General features: G+C 55.0%; 7 protein-coding genes across 7 annotated transcripts; 2 read left to right on the top strand and 5 right to left on the bottom strand.

The window, feature by feature from the left end:
- Positions 1–478: 478 nt before the first annotated feature.
- On the bottom strand, positions 479–1,463 carry C8A04DRAFT_28504 (uncharacterized protein; the record flags this gene model as incomplete). The annotated part of the gene is made up of 3 exons (XM_062780668.1): positions 479–904; positions 1,009–1,262; positions 1,373–1,463. 3 exons carry the CDS (start codon positions 1,461–1,463, stop codon positions 479–481), a joined length of 771 nt encoding a protein of 256 aa, XP_062637094.1.
- A 262-nt stretch (positions 1,464–1,725) lies between these two features.
- On the bottom strand, positions 1,726–2,033 carry C8A04DRAFT_28503 (uncharacterized protein; the record flags this gene model as incomplete). The annotated part of the gene is made up of 2 exons (XM_062780667.1): positions 1,726–1,896; positions 1,974–2,033. 2 exons carry the CDS (start codon positions 2,031–2,033, stop codon positions 1,726–1,728), a joined length of 231 nt encoding a protein of 76 aa, XP_062637093.1.
- Positions 2,034–4,240: 2,207 nt separating this feature from the next.
- Positions 4,241–5,635, top strand: C8A04DRAFT_12109 (uncharacterized protein; the record flags this gene model as incomplete). Its single annotated transcript, XM_062777217.1, has 2 exons — positions 4,241–5,146; positions 5,237–5,635. The coding sequence occupies 2 exons, from the start codon at positions 4,241–4,243 to the stop codon at positions 5,633–5,635; spliced, it is 1,305 nt and encodes a 434-aa protein (XP_062637092.1).
- Positions 5,636–5,853: 218 nt separating this feature from the next.
- C8A04DRAFT_37147 (uncharacterized protein) lies at positions 5,854–8,526 on the bottom strand (the record flags this gene model as incomplete). Its single annotated transcript, XM_062783783.1, has 6 exons — positions 5,854–6,906; positions 6,940–7,062; positions 7,096–7,140; positions 7,171–7,173; positions 7,204–7,372; positions 7,406–8,526. 6 exons carry the CDS (start codon positions 8,524–8,526, stop codon positions 5,854–5,856), a joined length of 2,514 nt encoding a protein of 837 aa, XP_062637091.1.
- A 1,310-nt stretch (positions 8,527–9,836) lies between these two features.
- C8A04DRAFT_12066 (uncharacterized protein) lies at positions 9,837–12,761 on the bottom strand (the record flags this gene model as incomplete). The annotated part of the gene is made up of 3 exons (XM_062777208.1): positions 9,837–10,972; positions 11,041–12,654; positions 12,716–12,761. The coding sequence occupies 3 exons, from the start codon at positions 12,759–12,761 to the stop codon at positions 9,837–9,839; spliced, it is 2,796 nt and encodes a 931-aa protein (XP_062637090.1).
- A 1,594-nt stretch (positions 12,762–14,355) lies between these two features.
- C8A04DRAFT_12048 (membrane dipeptidase-domain-containing protein) lies at positions 14,356–16,100 on the top strand (the record flags this gene model as incomplete). Its single annotated transcript, XM_062777199.1, has 3 exons — positions 14,356–14,632; positions 14,695–14,907; positions 14,980–16,100. 3 exons carry the CDS (start codon positions 14,356–14,358, stop codon positions 16,098–16,100), a joined length of 1,611 nt encoding a protein of 536 aa, XP_062637089.1.
- Positions 16,101–16,428: 328 nt separating this feature from the next.
- On the bottom strand, positions 16,429–16,919 carry C8A04DRAFT_28498 (uncharacterized protein; the record flags this gene model as incomplete). Its single annotated transcript, XM_062780666.1, has 3 exons — positions 16,429–16,740; positions 16,816–16,860; positions 16,917–16,919. The coding sequence occupies 3 exons, from the start codon at positions 16,917–16,919 to the stop codon at positions 16,429–16,431; spliced, it is 360 nt and encodes a 119-aa protein (XP_062637088.1).
- Between the last annotated feature and the right edge of the window lie 133 nt (positions 16,920–17,052).

The raw sequence follows: 17,052 nt of genomic DNA, 5'->3' as shown, positions 1-17,052 counted from the left end.
TCCAACACAAGAAAATTGAGAAAGGACCGGCCTACGAGGGCAGCGTACCTGCAGGGCGTTGACCTCCTTTCTTCTCTCATGAAACACGAGACGATGCCGGCTTCTCCACAGTAAATATACAACGGGCATCGTGGCACTGGTCGGTCTTGATTCTATACTTGACTTTGCCAGTGTAGCGTGAATGTCTAATAAGGTAGCGCATCTCAGAACCGAATCAAGTGAAAGTGACTCAGCGAGTCCAAATTTGCATAATACCAAGCCGGGCCGATGAGCGCCCCCGTGCAAAGCACGTACAGCCACAACCACCTCATTCCTCCAAGAAAGAGAAACGAATACACTCCGAAACAGGCCGGCCAGGAGATGGCGATCGGGGGCGACACAGGCAAGAGACCCGCTGAGAAAGAAAAAAGATAGAAAACGGCGCCAAAGAGGTTCATAGAGTAAAGAAACAAGACGGCGGCCCACCACTTGAGATTCTTTATCCTACGCCAAAGATATCCGGCCAGGGACACGCCTGGTTTAGTCCGAGACGAACGGTTGGAAGTGAAGGAGGAGTAGGAGGAGGGCTTGGGCTGAAACGAGACAAAGACTCGTCCGCCGCGTCCGGGTGCGTGATCCTCATTTTGGTTCGGGCCTCGCCGCATGTCAGTTTTGCAGGGTCAACCCCCAGCGAGTCGGCGTCGTTTTGTATGGCCGCTGCCAACTGCAACACGCCGTTCCAGCTCCGTGGGGCTTGGAGTGTCTTCTTTGGGACAAGAAAATCGCCAGTATGCTCGTCGTTTCGGGGCGGGAGGTTGATATGGGCCTGGAGCCAAACCAACCAAGTGCCGATGGTCCAGAGAATTAGAACCAAAATCAGAATGAAGACCTGGATATACGAGAATCCCCATTGGTACACCTTATCCTGCGTCAGCAAGCTGATTATCGTTCCTTGCATTGTTTCCATTGCTTTTGTTTTTCCTTGCGTAAAAAGAAAGTCAAAAACAAGACACGAAGGGGCGGACTTACATCAGCTTTGGACTGACACCTGCCGTTCGCATTGATGTACGCTAAATCATACATCCGGTTCGCCTGCATGTACATAATTTGGGACGTGTTTTGGGGCGACAACTCGTCCGGCATCTGTAATTGCTCGGGTAGGTCGCTGAAAAGGCAATATGCGGCGATGTTCAACGCCGGGGCGGGGAGTTTGACCTGTCCTTCCGCGTCGGGCCAGACGGACGGGGCGTTGTGAGCGCCGTGAAGTCCATACTCTAGGACATCTGGGCGCGTGTAGAGCCGGTAATATGCAATCAGCAAGTGGTACGGGAAGAAATGAATGAATAAAAGAGAGAAAGGGAGAGAACAGTGAACCGGGGACAGGACAGCCTACAATGCGTTGCCGTTGCCAACAGAGACTGGGGGTCGATGTAGAGATCGTATTCACCGCAAACCCACATCCGGGTTGGCTTACTGTTGACCATCGTAAATATTGGGGTTATACGACCGAGATCTATCATAAACCGCCGAATGTCATCAGTACTAGAAATATATTGTATATGTATGTGTGCAACCGTGAGCGGGCTCGGTAGCAACATGTAGAATGCCAGCAACTCACCAGTATAGCCGCCGTGGAACCTTGTGGAGTGAGGAATTAACCAATCTCCAGTTTTGCCAATCCTCCAAGCGTCGTGGACCACGTACGCGACAAATTCAAACTCGTCAAATCGAATGTAATTCCCATCCTCACCCGACACGGTAAATGTTCCGGACGGAGGCCTCTTGGTGGAGGAAAACAGTCCAGAACGCATCGTAGGTCAGCGGCTGTGCGGCTTTGTCCATAGACATAGCGACATAAACGGAAAAGGCGCGCCATGAGCAGTAGGCCAGCGCTGCCTGGACACCTCGTCCGATGGTCTAGACGAATGCAATAATCGTAGATGCATAATCAGCAGCAGCATCAAGCAGAACTAAGAGGAGGGAAGAATGATTACCAAATCCCAGACAATGTCCACCACCTTGGCCTGTGTAAACGACAGCTCACCAAACGCCATCGTAACTTGAAAGACCCCGTCCCATGACCACCAAGCATAGCTGTCCAGAACTGGGCTGAACTGGCCGTCGGGCTGGCACGCCTGTAGTGATCTGTTCAAGAACTTCAATCGAAAATCCGTCCAGACACTGAGAAAGATCAGGACAAATACCAGCACCGAGAACCAGACAAAGGGCGGCGTCCACCGCACAAGTCGTTTCCATCGGGCCTTGCGTTGATCTCGGAGTAGGCTTTGGGGATTTGGTGTCGGCCAGGTCGGTGGTGGCTTGGGTCTTGCTCTGGGTTTGGAGGTGCTATGCTGGTGGTGCTTGTGTGATTGCTGGTTGTGGAAGACGTAATCGTAATTATAGGGTGGCAGTCGCGATGGCGGGTTGGGACTGGGCCCTTGTCGTGGCAGTCGTAGCTCCTAGATTTGCTCACCAGCTCAAGAGGAAGCGACATTGTCACAATCCCGACTACTCTTGATTGTTGTTTCTTTGCTCTTGAGCCGTAGGGGTCATGAGACCAAGATCCGTTGTCGGTTGAGATCCATGTGCACCAAGGGACCAGGTCCAGAACTCCAGAAAATCAGAAATAACACGCAGTCAAGCGAATAGGCTCGCTCCTGTTGTTCATTTAAGGGGACCTCGCTCAACCTACCAGTCGCAGGGGTGTTTGTACTAATTGGACGATCACTTGCTGCGCCACGTTGAACTGAGACTCGAAAGGCTATGCGATGCAGGACGACGGTATGAGCCATTATTCTAACAAGACCTGGTTTGGCCCCCAATCCCAATCCCTAATAATTATTGATTAGAACTTCATACTCGAGAACCCGCGGAAGCTACGACAGTTTTCCATTTGAAATTGTGTTTTTATCCCCGTGCAGTGAGGGCAAAGGATGTAATTAACCTTAACTAGACTTTAATTAACTAGTTAATTCAGTAATCAATAACTACCTGATTCTATTTCAGCCAATTCGGGTTGGGAATAACTAACATCAAGAAACGGCTCTGCAGAAACCTCAATTTCGTTTTTTCTTTTCTTCTAGAAGAGAAATAAACCCGGTAGCTCACAAAACCAAGCACAAGGTGGCCATATACGACAGCTCAGTCCCCTGGACGACTTGCAGGGCTAGATGAGAAACTAGACTGCGGAGCGGGTTGTGTACCCGAGCTTCAAAATGAACGAGTTCCCGCCTGCCGAACATTAACCAGATGAAAAGTCGATTGTGAAGTGCTCTCGAGTCGAATTTCGGACGGTCAAGGATGGCTTGCTGGCTTTTGATTCATCGTTCACGGCGAGGCAGCTTTTCTCCTTGCAAGGGGGGTTAATAACCGTAAGGCTGTGTGGTGTGGGCAATTAGACGTTGTTGACAATGAAGATGTTGGGAACATTACTTCGTGCACAAGGGTGATATTAATCAAGGAGGTATATGTACAGGCTAGGATTATTCACCATCATTCCTTAATTAGTCCACACGGCGTGTTTCAATTGAAATATTCTGCCGATACCATTGATATTTTACAGGGAACAATACCATCATAACTCTTGACTCGGCGGGTTGTTATACCGGCTTAGCTTTCGACGACCGATCGTCGCGTTGATTAACGAATCGAAATTCCTGAGTTGAGAAAAACATTGATATTAATCAACGCGTTTGAGGTTTGTATCAGTTGCACAACTATTTATTTACCCAGCCTTGAAATGACGTTTGGCAGAATTGCTGTCATTCTGTGATTATTCCTCGCAGATAAAAAACCAACCAAAAGTATGTTCAGTCAACATGAAAAGCTTCCAAAATCCCACCGCGACTGGTGGTGTCTTGACATTAACTCCATCAGCGTAAAACCCCCCTGTCGCTAGGCGTGGCCAAGCATTCTACAGAGTAATAAATCCTTGATTTCCGCCTAATCAGGAAATAGCTAGGCTAGAGCGGTCCTCAGCCGGATGCCTCAACACCCTGGTTTTGTTCATTCTGCCTTGCCGATAACTCTCATGGTTTGAAGCGTAGATTGGGAGTCTGGGACAAATCCTTGAAGATTCGACGTTTATTTACTCGCCCTCTCCTTCGTCTCATTTTTTCTTTCCTTGGTTTCTTGCAACCACCAGGCTCGTCGTCTCGATCTTATCTGAGACTTACACCGTTACACCGGAACAGAAGAAACACAACAATCTTACACTGCACTTATCCACAACACCATGTCATCTTCACTCCCGTCTCCTACCATGGACAACAACAACAACAACAACGACAACAACCAACCCCAACCCCAACCCCAAAACGACACCCAGGATGGCACCAACGACGACACCCAGGACGACACCCAAAACTACACCAAACCTTTCCTCCCAGCCAACCCCCAACACCAATCCCCCCTCTTCACCCTCCTCCCCCCTGAACTCCGCACGCACATCTACACCCTCCACCTCCGCAACACTCGCCTCACAACCGGCGCCCGCCTCTCCCCCCACGGCTGCCGCGCCCCCCGTCAGCTCCTCACGCCCGCCCCGCACACCCTCGCTTTGCTCTACGTCTGCCGCGCCATCTACGACGAACTGGCTACTTCCTGGTCGTCCCCCTCTCATTGGCTTCGACATGTGCTCTTTGATTTTGCGGAGCCGTATACAATGCTTGATACGTTTTTCTGGATGCCGAGGGGGATGTTACAGGCTGTTAAGCGGGTGAGGGTGGGTGCAGAAGCGTTGGTGTTTACTATTTTTGATGAGTCGACTTTTTATTCGTTCGCGGGGGCGTTTAAGTTGCTTCCGGGGTTGAGGTTGGATGAGTTGACTGTGTTGGGGTGTCCAGTGGATGAAGGGAACTCGGAGATTATTCGGGATTTACTGCGTTTTGGGGGCGGGTGGAGGAGGTTGAGGTTTGTGGCCCATGGAGCGGGGATGTTGTTGGGATTGGGGGGTTCTGAGGAGGAGGAGGAGGAGGAGGGGGTTCAGGAGTTGAGGTGGGAGGAGAGCAGGGCGCGGGACTGTTGTAGGCAGTGGGAGAGCATGTTGCGGGAAAGGGATGGGAAGGAGTCCGGGAGTTCGGTGTTTGGGTATGTGGCACGGGAGCGGAAGACGTATGGGGTGGTATTGGATCCGGAGCGGCGGGTGGAGTTTTACCGGTCGAAGGCGGTTGAAGAAGGGGGAGAAGAAGAAGAAGAAGAAGAAGAAGAGGGCGAAAAGGCGGCCTGGAGAGATTTCCCCGTTGATGATGCTGTTGAGAAGGGGCCGGATGACGAGTACCTCGGGGAAGCGATCTTGGGACAGGTGGACAACATAGAGCGCGAGGTCTTGATTATTGTCACACGAGGGGCCAAGGTAGATATCGAAGACAAAGAGGACTCCCCCTTCGTCGAGGGGGATCCCCGTGAACACGAGTTTGGGTCGACTTGGGACGAGATTAGCGTTAGGTCCTGCTGGGGCCACCACAGACACCCACTGGACCCGGCCAAACACGGGCCCTCGAGGGTGGATGTGTACAGAGACCCGGAAGAGTACTCCTGGTCGAAGCAGCACTTGTGCAAGGACGAACCTTATCATTGGGATTGCTCTTCGGACAAGGACGCTGAGTTAGGTTCGGAGCCGGATTCAGATGAGATAGTAGTTTCAGAAACAGAGTAGAGGGAGAGTCCAAGAAATCAGTAGATAAATAATACGCAAGAAATCAGTAAATAATATGATAATATGATTGAGCGGGTGATAACCTCTATCCAAAAATAACCTGCGTAGGTGGAGAGTTTCCTGCTGTACCTACACAACACACTCACCTACCTACTTGACCGACCCACTTACACCTATCTACGGGACCACTACTCAACACCATCTCTCGTACTTCACCACTACACCTGCCACTGGAACCGGCTCTCCCGCACCATACTCATCAGCCCAGTCGGCAACAACCCCGCATCCACCACATCCAAACCCCCGAACCGCGCCAGCATGTCCTTGTGGAACAGCTGCACCACCCACCTCTCATAGTTGTCTAATCTCTTCCACGCGTCATCCCCCTCCTCTGTTGCCCGCACCTCCTTGCTCATATGCACGCTCCCCCCATGGGGCTCCTCGGTGAGTTCCTCGTACGCGCGGCCCAGCTTTGGGTCGGTGCGCTCACGGTACCGCGAGAACTCGGCCATCGACATGAAAGGCTCTCCGCGCAGGTCCAAAAACTCGGGCGAGTCCCGCCACTCCTGCCGCGTGCCCCCCGGGAGGGCCAACCCGTTGTTCTCGGCGGCCGAAGAGTACGACGATGCCTCCGAGTTGACCGAGGATCCGTCCGAGTTGTACCCGGAGCTTTCGTTGAACCGGTTTCGGGCAAGCGAGTACGCCAACTCCTCCCCCTCGAGATATTCGTCCACAACCTTCTCCGGCGTTTCCGGAGCGTCGCGGCGCGGGAGAAGGACCGAGACGAACGGGTTCATGAGGCCCAGGCCGCCCAGGGAAGAGGGCCAGTAGAGGTAGCCGTCGGGGATGGACGAGGCCGGCATGTCGAACTGGGCGGCAATCTTTTGCTTGAGATACTCCCCGACGCCGCCAGATTGACCCGGGAAGAGCTTGTCCTGGATGTGCCGGAAGGTCGACAGCATGCTGTCGATGTGGGCACGCCCGTAGCAGTTGGCCGGCTTGCCAAAGTTGTTGATGAAGAACCGGTGGCCGTAAATGTTCCACGCCTGGATGTAGTCCAAAATGCTGCGGCACGCCGACAGTTGAAGACGCAGCTCATCGATGTGCTTGTCCACCTCATCCTGGTCGATGCGGAAGCGGCCGGTGGCGCGATCCAGCTTAAGGAATCCCCACTTCACGTCGCCCTCCGGCAGTGCCCCCTCAGAAATCGTCGTTAAGGCCTTGCCGTTGAGAGGGCCAATTCGCACCGAGCCCGTCTTGTCCGTGTTGAGCTCCAGCCCCATGGTGTCCGTGAACTTGGTGACCACATCCCACGCTTGGGCGCAAGTGGTCGAGTTCCCCCAGAGCCACATGTCGTCGTGAAGCCGGTACAGGCGCAGCCCGGAAGCTTGCTGGTTGACTGCGTAATCCAGGGCAAACAGAATTGACTCGCCAAACAGGTCCGCAACCGGTGTCGAGACCAGCGTGCCACGTTTCCGCGTCCGCGCAGGAGCACCCAGCGGATCCTGCTTAAACCTCAACTCGGCCTCCAACACCCGCTTGAAGAAGTCAATCCACCCGGGCTGGACCCCAAAGTACTCAAGGACCGCAAAGATGGTCGAATGGGGGAGCGAAGGCCCAAACCACTTGAAGTCGGACCGGATCACCGTGATCTCGTTCCCTAGCTTCGTCTGCATGATGATCTCGGCCTGGAGACGGTGCAAAAGGTCTTGGACCACAGCGACATGGCCCGGCTTGCTGTCGCCAGGCTTGACCTCCTGGTCGTCGTACGAGCCTCTCAAGGCCTCGAAGGACTCAGGTAACTGGTCGAAGAGGATCGAGCGAAAATGCTCATCGCGCAACTTTTGTACCGAGTGAGAGTGGAGCACAGTCTGGTTGTTCAGGAAATACCGGCGGCGCCGGGCCTCAGCCTTGGACATAGGCTTGGTGTCCGGCTTCCAGACCCCTTCGGCATCGACAAAAGCGGTGAGGGCTGTGCGGAACTCGCTCGCCCATTTGAGGCCGACGTAGAAGACGAGGATCGAATGCAGCAAGTCCTCGTCCGTGTAGAACCGGTACCGGCCGTTGAGGTTCCGGCGCTGCTCGACAATGAGTGGCGAGCCCCATGTCCAGTCGGCAATGGTGGACATGCGCATGTTGAGCACGTCAGCAATCTCCGAGAGGACGACTTTATTCGATTGGAAGTCGCGCAGTGTGGCGCGCTTCTCCTCCGTCAGAATATCACTTCGAAGCATCGACCGGATGACGGTTTCGAGAGACTCCTCGTCGAAATGGGTGGAGGATGTCCAGTCCTCCTGAAACTTCTCTAGCCTCTCCCTCAGGCCCGTCAATGCTCGCTTAGCCTCCTTCGATGAAAACACGTCATCCATGTACGCCTTGATGGCGGCACCATCCGTCTCCTTGGGTCGGAAAACGAGCTCTTCCCAGGTCGCCCGCTGCTGGTGCATCTCTTCGCGGCCGGCCGCAGCAGATTCGGCACCGCCATCAGCCGAGGGGGTGGCCGAGGCGTTGCCGGACGCGATCCACTCTTCCACCAGCTTGCCGTAGAGCGAGGCAAACTCGTACTTGTTCGTCTGAGCATCCATGTGGGCGTGGATCTCGTCCTCGTACTTCTTCAACAGAGGCTCCGTGATGGACGGGTCGTACTCAGCCTGGTCGAGGAACTCGTCCAGACTCAAAAACGCATAAACCTTCTGCAAACCAACCGATTCGAGGTCGTCGCAGCCCTTGAGCAACGCTCTCGCTCGGGCCACGATGTCGGGATTGGAAGCTACATTCTGACGCAGCGCAGCCTTCTTAGTCTCATACCCATCTCGCTGCTGTCTCAGCTGCTCGAGCTTGATGGCCGTGATGGACGCAAGGGTCTCGGAAAGGACGCCCTTGGAAGCCATGGTGCGGCCGGTCTTGTTCTGGGTAGAGGAAGTGCTGTGGAAAAGAGAGCGAGAAGTGCGTTGAGGAGGTCGGTGGTGTCTTGCGAAATAGTTGATTGAGTGTCTGAGCGAGGGTATCCTGGAGAGGGCTGCGTGTGGTATTACTGCAAGTTTTCTCAGCTCACATGGCTGGAGATGTCGTCTCATTTTATCAACCCGACCCAATGGCCGGGGCGGGAGTGGAGTAGTCCTGATTCGCTGAAGAATTGAGGACGGCGTGCGTCATGATCAACAAAGAAGAGAGAAAACAACCATTGAGGACGGGAGGAATGGAGATTGTGAGGACGGACAAGCGAAACGGCCTGACTCAAAAACTCGGCCCACGCATGGCCGGCTGGTTAATTAGTGATCAAACCCCTCGGACACAAAGCCCGGACCTCGAGACGAAGCAAGGAACATTTTGCCTGGCGAAAAAGTGAGATGACCTGGCGAGAAACCACCAAAAACACAATGGAGCGAAAGATGAAGGTTGCATGCAGAAGGGAACACGATCCACTAGTTGTCAATCAACTTCGAAGGATGTTGTTTTACTCAGGCTCAGGGGCTTTCTCAGGTCTGTATGAGGGAGGAAGCGAAGGACAACTGCCTGAACCGCATTCTCGGCAAGTGATAGATCAAACATGAATGAGAAGAACTATGTACCGTCGAACATGGAAAGAACGAACCATAGTCATGTGCATCAATCATTTCACCCCACCTTCCTGTCCAACCCAAAGTTCAAACCATCCGCGCCTTCCTTTTTGCACTCCCGTCATCACCGAAGAGACTCACCAAACAGGGAATGAACCTCCAGCACAGACCCTGACAACCCCCCCCTCCCTTGCAAGTTAAAGAGGGTTAGTTGTACGTCAAGCAAAGGGAAGCATCAACGGAAAAATAGAGCAACCACCTCCTTAAACCTAGAATGGTACAAAGTGTAGCGTAGCACCACAAAAATACATGAACCCCGAAAAGAGCGAGAGACAGAAAGCGAGAAAAGAGGACACATAATAAAAAACTAACCAAACTCACTCGCTCCCGCCAACCAACCAACAAACCCCGTCGTCATGAAATCATGTCCGTTCCAGCTTACTTCCTCCGTCCTCACCTCAACCCCCTTTCTCCACATCACACCGAACCAAATCAAACCAAACCCCGCGTGTGAGCGATCAAGCAATACATAGTAGAGCAAGCAACAAACAAACCGCCAACCAACCATCCGCCCTGCCCTGCCTTAGACCACCATACCCGCAAGGAAGACGAAGACGAAGACAAGCCGAAAAAGACCATCACTAATAGTCCATCGGCCGATCCACCAGCGTCACACTATGCTGCTGGGCATGTCCCGCACCACCCGACGGCCGCACATTCTCCTGTCCATGCTCAGACGCCGACCCCGCGCTGCCCGAGTGACGGTGCTGCTGAGCTGATGATGGGGGCGGTGTGGCCGTGCCCGCACGGGCAGCAGCCGCCGCAGCGGCTGCCGCGGGAGTCACACGCCGGCCAGACGAGAAACGGGCGCCGCTGCGGCCCAGGCTGTTGCGCTTTTCTACGGTGTGGCCTTGCTCGCTGACGATTTTGGCTACCTGGGGATCGGTGGGGGTGCCGGAGGTGGCTGCTGTTGTCGTGGGGGATGAGGTCATGGTGTTGTTGGACGTGATGATGGAGCTGATGCCGTTCTGGATGAAGTTGCCGTCCGCGGGGTGGTTTAGGGAGCTGCTGTTGCTGTTGTTGTTGTTGCTGCTGGCCTTGTCGGACTCGTCCGGAACCTCGAGGCTTGTTCGCTTGGGAAGGACAGGGCCGAAGCTGGTTCGCTTCCTTTCTCCGCTGGCAGGGGGGCTTTGCAGGTTCGTGGAGATCGGGAAGCGGGTCTCAGGGCCGCCGACACTCCTGTCCCGGCGATGAGAGGCGGCGCGCGGGCTGGGTGCGGGCGAGGTAGCTCGGCTCCGGCTGCCGGTCGCCTTCTCGAGAAGCAAGCGGTTGCGCTCCTCCATGTGCGCCTTGCGGTTGCTCTCGTCCGTGGAGATCGCCCGTGGCCGGTTCTGGGCTCCCTTAATAGTCCCGGCCGAGTTCATGGTCGATAGGCGCTTGAGCTCGTTGAAGATGGAGTCCTTGTGCGTGAAGAGGTCGCGCACGAGGCGGTAGGCGTGTTTCTCCTCCATCGTAAGGGACGTCTCGCTTCGTGGGCGGAGGACGCAAGGGGCGAGGATCGTCGCGAGCTTCGCAATGTATTCCTCGTCGGCCGACGTGAGATCGATCAGGCGCGTGAAGTGGTTCATGCAGGCGTCAAGCGACGCAATGTTAGTGAGCCGCAGTTGCGAGAGTGTCTGCTGCAGAACGGGAACGCGGGCCGCATCGTCGCCTTCTCCCGTTGGAGTGGTGTAGATGGTCCGGATGATTTCGTAGACGTGCGAGGAGACTAGGGAATCTGCCGAAAGTTAGTACACTTTGTGCAACTTGAGTATCGTCTACTTTCGAACTGGGTTTCAGACGTACCTGGCAATTCAAGGAGGTAGAGCTTCAAAAGACTGGCGACGGTAGGGATGTCAAACTCAGCAAAGGTTTCAAGCGCGGGCGCTTTCCCATTGTTGACCCTAGCCCTGAGCTTATGCGTCTGGGCGAGTGGAACCTCATGCAGCCAGACACCCCTCCGAGCTTCATCGCCCTCGAGATCCGGGTAGTGGTGGTCGAGGTAGGTGAGCAGCGTCGTGATGATAACGGGCACGCGTTTCCGGTCAGCCCTGGCGCGGGCCTCGAGATCGACACCAAATGTCTGCTCGTCAACTTTGTTGTAGTAGTTCTCGTACACCACCACCTTTGGTGTAAAGCTACCGGTGCGGTAGTTCTCGAGAAGATACCGCAAGTCGCCCAGCGGCTGCACCGTCTCCTGGTAGAGCATCATGTTGTCGACAGTGGCCTGCAGGCTCGGAATCACGTTGCTGATGGTCCCAGAGAAGTCCAGGATCACCGTCTTGATGGCCTTGAGCCGATCCAACTCGCAGCGCTCGAGGAACTTGAGGTGGAGGTGGATGGCCTCCTCCAGCTCGCACCGCATCTCGTCCAGCTTCTGGACGCTGGCCTTGTACTTCTCGTCGGACTCGCGCGCTTCCCGGCGCATGCGTTCCGCGGGCGTTTCGTTTGGCCGCGACGTGTTCAGAACATCCCACTTGGCCAGATAATCCGTAACGGCACCAACTACCGGCGAGTTGTCACCGTCAGACCCACCCACGGGGATAGAGAAGGTCCTCGCAACGGCCTTCTTCTCTGGCACACCGGCCGTCTCGAACGCTTTTGGCCGCCACTGGTACGACATTTTGGAGCTGTTGGCAAAAGTGTTGCCCACGTTGCCGACCAAGCGCAGGAAGCCGTGGGTGACCAAGTCCTGGCCGATCCTCTCGGCATAGCTCACACTGGTACTACCCATGTGCTGCTGGATGTATTCTACGATATCCGAACCGGCCGAGGTGTTTTGGTAGGTTCCGAGAATGGGGACCTTGGTCTCGCCCATCTTGATGATCCCGATCATGTGAGAGAGAATCTTCTTGACCTGGTCGGGGCTGTATATCTGGTCGCCAATCTCGAGTGGTTCCTCTTCTTCCGCGGGCTCCTGCTCCACCTTGATCTCGGGAATGTTCTGCAGCTGCTTTGGGCTCTCGTGGTCCTGGAATGCAAGCTTGTTCTCCTCTTCGATATCCTCGACAAGCCGGCACTTGTTGAAGTAGTTGCTCCTGAGCTTCTTGACCGCCTCGGATTGCTTATCGTGGGACTTGATGCGCCCCTGCAGCTCGTCGTACGAGTCCTGTATCCGAGTGTCGTGGGCATCGCACCAGCGGGAGAAAGGGTTGACGACCAGGTCGCGGATGTTTTGCGCAATCTTCTTGTGGTTCTTGGACGCATCCTCCATCTCGGTCCGCACGCCCTCATAAGCCTTGCGCACGCTGGCACCATCGTCACGGACAAATCCACCCTGCACCTTGTCTACCGCGGGGGCGATCTCGGAGAGGCGTTGACCGTAGATCTCTTCGGCTTCGGCGCGCATTCGCGCGATGGTCAGGATTTGCCGGTTCTCGACGACGCCTTGCTGGAGCTTGCCGAACAGGACGCCAAGTCCTTGACTACGGTTAGCAACATCGGAGATTTATATCCTGCCGACGGCAAGGGGGTAGCTCACCTGCGGCGTAGTCGCTCGACCAGAATGATTCTGCGAAGCCTGGCATCTTCGCTGTGTGTGTCGATGACGTCGTCAGGTCGTCGTGGGGCACGGTCTCGTCGATTGGTGTAGTGGAAGTTCTATTCAGGGAGGCAGTACGTCGATGGTTTCGCTAGCCACTGCAGTCCTCGCGCAGCTTTCGTGTTGACGACCACAAAAGTATCCTGTGTAAAGTTTGCGCGCAGAGGCAGTCGATTGAGGCTGAGTGAGCCTGGCAACTGGGGAAGCTGGGGGGTTAAGTTGAAATCTTGGCCTCTTCGTACAGGCCGGGAATACGAAAGCAAGGATGTTTGTGGAAAGCGTTAGGGTCGGAGTTTCCGAGACGTAAATGGCGGAATGATCTCGCGGACAAACATGCGGTCTGGGAGTTGAACCGAAAGGAGAGGCTGCCACAAGAAAAGGGGATTTGAATTCTGTCTGCAAGTTGGCGAGAACATCCATCCGTCCCAAGCATAAGCAGCACCTGACGGCCCAAGAATACAGATGCCCAGCCAAAAGAACCCCACGTTCCATTGGATGGGCGCACCCAGCGACGGGTTGAGGCCACTGGCTCACTGGCCCGCTGCGATTCTCAGCCCCTGCAGGGCCGGCCAGGGTTGGACACAGTGTGCATTCAGGGTCTCCAAGGCACACCAACGTGCAGACACAATTCAAAATGCAGAGCCAACTGCATCTGCTTGCTATTTTCTAAGATTTGACGGAGAAAACGGCAACTGAACGCTTCTCCAAAAAGGAGGGCAGGAATTACAGAAATGCCGGCCATCCTCACTTGGGTAACAAATTTCATTCGATTGTCTGTTTCAGGATTCTAGCTGGATGCCGAAAGCGGGAGGGGCGCTCCTGCAACAGGGACGGTATTTTATTCTGAAACATGACGTCGGACAGCGTAACGGTCCCACTTTAGTTCGTACCTTACGCTCACGCTTCTCACCGAGGCGAGCCAAGAACGACTGACACCGAAGGGGACGGGAAGAAACTCGATAGACTGATCTCAAGCCATGCATTCTCGAATGCTTCTAGGTTACTCGGGCATTCCCGACCTCAGTCGTGGACAATGAATCTCGCCAAACGAGCTTTTGGGATACCACGAAGAGCCGCTGAAGAGGGCAAGCGTTGCGGAAATTGCTTGGCGACGAAGAGCAAGGGTGAGGGGAAAAGACAGCAAAAATGAAGAAGGGGAAAGAAAAGGACGATGGTGAGTGAGCACAACGTGCCAGCTCTCCGTACATAGTAGAGTAAGTTGCTATGTACTATGGCACACGATATGAAGGAAGAATCCTATGTTTCGGCATCGAAGGGAAGAAAAGGGCCGTCCCGTGAAAAGGGGCCAGTCCGAGGTGAGAAGAGCGACAGTCCCTCAATTCCCCTTTCGGCCCGCCGTATTCGTCATCCGAACGATAAGCGTTTCGATTGACAGCCACTTGGATAGTGACTCAACCTTCACCACAACAACGCGCGGGGCCGTGTCTTGGGTTCAAGACAGCGGCGCGTCATCGGTTTTCTCCTCCCGTAGCGGATCTATGGGATACTTATTGCTGCGTACCCCACAGCGACGGCCCCCGTCCCGTATTCCTTAAATCATCACAATCTCATCCGAGCCGATGAAGACCGACCAAGGATTTACCGGGCGCGAAGTCCAGGTCGAGAAAGCCCCGGTCGAGCAGGCGCTCCAAAACGGTTGGGCTAATCCGCATCGGAAGAGAACGACGTCTCGTACCGTGAGGGTGGCTTCATATGTGATCTTGTCCCTGTTGTTGTTCGTCTTTTTCGTCCCGTTGCCGGTTCCCTTTGGCTGCATTCATCACAAGTTTGTCCCAACCAGGCTCCGAAGCTTTGAGGACCGTGCTAAACATATCTTGCGGCACAACCCCCTGATCGGTATTCTTTCCCTCCTCCCGCGGGGTTTTATGAGAGTGATCATCCGCTAATCAGGCCGACAGACGGACACAACGACTTGGCGATCTGGATCCGGGCGAATCACGGCAACCACATCAACAATGAGTCGTTCAGCAAGCCGTTCGCGGAAGGCGGCCTGAAAGGCCATGTCGACATTCCCCGGCTTCAAACCGGGTTGAATGGCGGTGCCTTTTGGAGCGTCTTTTGGCCTTGCCCGGCCAATGGAACTGACTACTCGGACGAGAACTACCATTCTAGTTGAGTCACCTTACCTATGCAGTTCCATCAACACAAGCACGGCTTAACTAACGCATACCAACCTTCCACAGCCGTCCAAGGCACTTTTCAACAAATCGACGTCCTCGCCCGGCTCCAGGCGGCGCATCCTTCCGTTTTCTCCCCACCAACTCTGACCAGCCGCGAAGCCCTACACCGCTTCCGCTGGCATCACCAATTCGAGCATCCTCTTCACGACCACCTCGACAACGAGGAAGATCATGACTTCGAAGACGACGATAACAACCACGACGACAATGACCGCCCTCACCACCACCGCCCTCAACATCCCCACCACCCTCGGCATCGACACCGCCACCACGCCCTGGGCCCGCTCATTTCCCCCCTAGGCGTCGAAGGCCTCCACCAAATCGGCAACAGCCCCTCCATCCTGCGCCAATACCACGCCCTCGGCGTCCGCTACGCCACCCTCACACACAACTGCGGCAACCGCTTCGCCGACGCCGCACTCTGGGAACACCCCTTCCGCGTGGCCGAACCAGTCTGGCACGGCGTCAGCCCCGAAGGCCGCCGACTGATCCGCGAGATGAACCGCATCGGCATGATTGTGGACTTGGCGCATACCAGCCAGGATACGATGCGGGATGTGCTGGGGGGCAGTGTGGAGGAGAAGGGGTGGGAGGGTAGTGCGGCGCCGGTGATTTTTAGTCATTCGAGTGCGTATGCTGTGTGTCCGCACCCGAGGAATGTGCCGGATGATGTGTTGGATTTGGTGGGGAAGCGGGGTGGGGTGGTGATGGTGAATTTTAATGGGGGTTTTATTTCTTGTGTGGAAGCGGCTGAAGGGGGGAATGGGATACCGGAGTTTGAGCCGAAGAATTCGACGTTGGCGCAGGTGGTGAAGCATGTGTTGTATATTGGGGAGCGGATTGGGTTTGACCATGTTGGATTAGGGAGTGATTTTGATGGGATTCAGGACGTGCCCGAGGGGTTGGAGGATGTGTCCAAGTTTCCGGACCTGGTGGTTGAGCTGCTGAAGCATGGCGTGAGTGATGAGGATGTCGCTAAGATTGTTGGCGGGAATGTGCTGCGGGTTTGGGGAGAGGTTGAGGCTGTGGCTAAGAAGCTGCAAAAGGCTGGCGAGCCGGCGATGGAGGATACGTTCTCAGGGCGGCTCCGGGGAAACCTCCTGAACGACGTCGAAGAGCTCTGAGCGGAGTTGCGCAGTGTCGCTCTCTAGAGAGTGAATGAGATACAAGTCCTGATTTGCCTCGGTTTTATTTTATCGTACATACATACATAAAACACATATTCAGTACGCCGTAGCTGCACTGGGATTCTTCCTGCTCTTGATTTCTCTATTCCCCCTTGATGTGCCCATCCTGCAGTTGATCCCCGATTCCCTGCTTCAATCACACTGGACTCGCGGAATACCCAAAGAAACCATTTCCATGCGGAACCATCCCCCTAACAAGCCGCGAACAGCCCACCGCCAGCCATGAACCTTCATCCCCCCCTACTACGCCCATCCAACCATCCCCTCACCCAGCACGCTCAACCCTGTTAAGCTTCCTAGCATTCTCGATCTGGTTCCTTGTATTCTGACCGCGCACCGGCAAATTCATCGCGTGCCGCCTGCCACGGTACGAATTCATATCACGCAACCGCTTAATATTATCCACCACCAGTTTCCTCGCATCGCTTTCGAGTACCATGGTTGATAATTCGGCCGTCAGGGCTGTGACTGTCTTGGGCTGGAGGCTGCCCACCTTGGCGCGCGGGTGGATGTAGTGTCGTGCGAGGATGCGGGCGGACTTTTGGGGGCCGAGGGAGTAGAATCGTTCGAGGGCTTTCTAGGGAGGGGGTGAGTCTCTGTGTGTGTTTGTCTTCGAGGGGGGGAGATCGAGGGTGGAGGGGTCGTTTCGTACCTTGACGAGCTTGTGCTCGCCGAAGTTGACGCCGAAGATGAACACCTGGATGGGAAGATTAGTATGAGTTGTGCCGGCGCCTGGCTACTGGGGTTTCATACCATCTTGTCTGTTGCGGCCGATCTCCCTCAGCCTGTTGTGAGCAACAACGCAGGTCAAATGTTGAATCTCGAATTGTCGCGAGGGCGGGTCGAACTTCGAAGATTCGATGCTGCAGTGCCAAGCCCGGGTGCGGGC

The sequence above is a fragment of the Dichotomopilus funicola genome (assembly GCF_033296635.1).
Source record: "Dichotomopilus funicola strain CBS 141.50 unplaced genomic scaffold C8A04scaffold_30, whole genome shotgun sequence".
In the NCBI taxonomy this organism is placed as follows: Eukaryota; Fungi; Ascomycota; class Sordariomycetes; order Sordariales; family Chaetomiaceae; genus Dichotomopilus; species Dichotomopilus funicola.
This window is presented reverse-complemented; position numbering and strand designations above follow the sequence as displayed.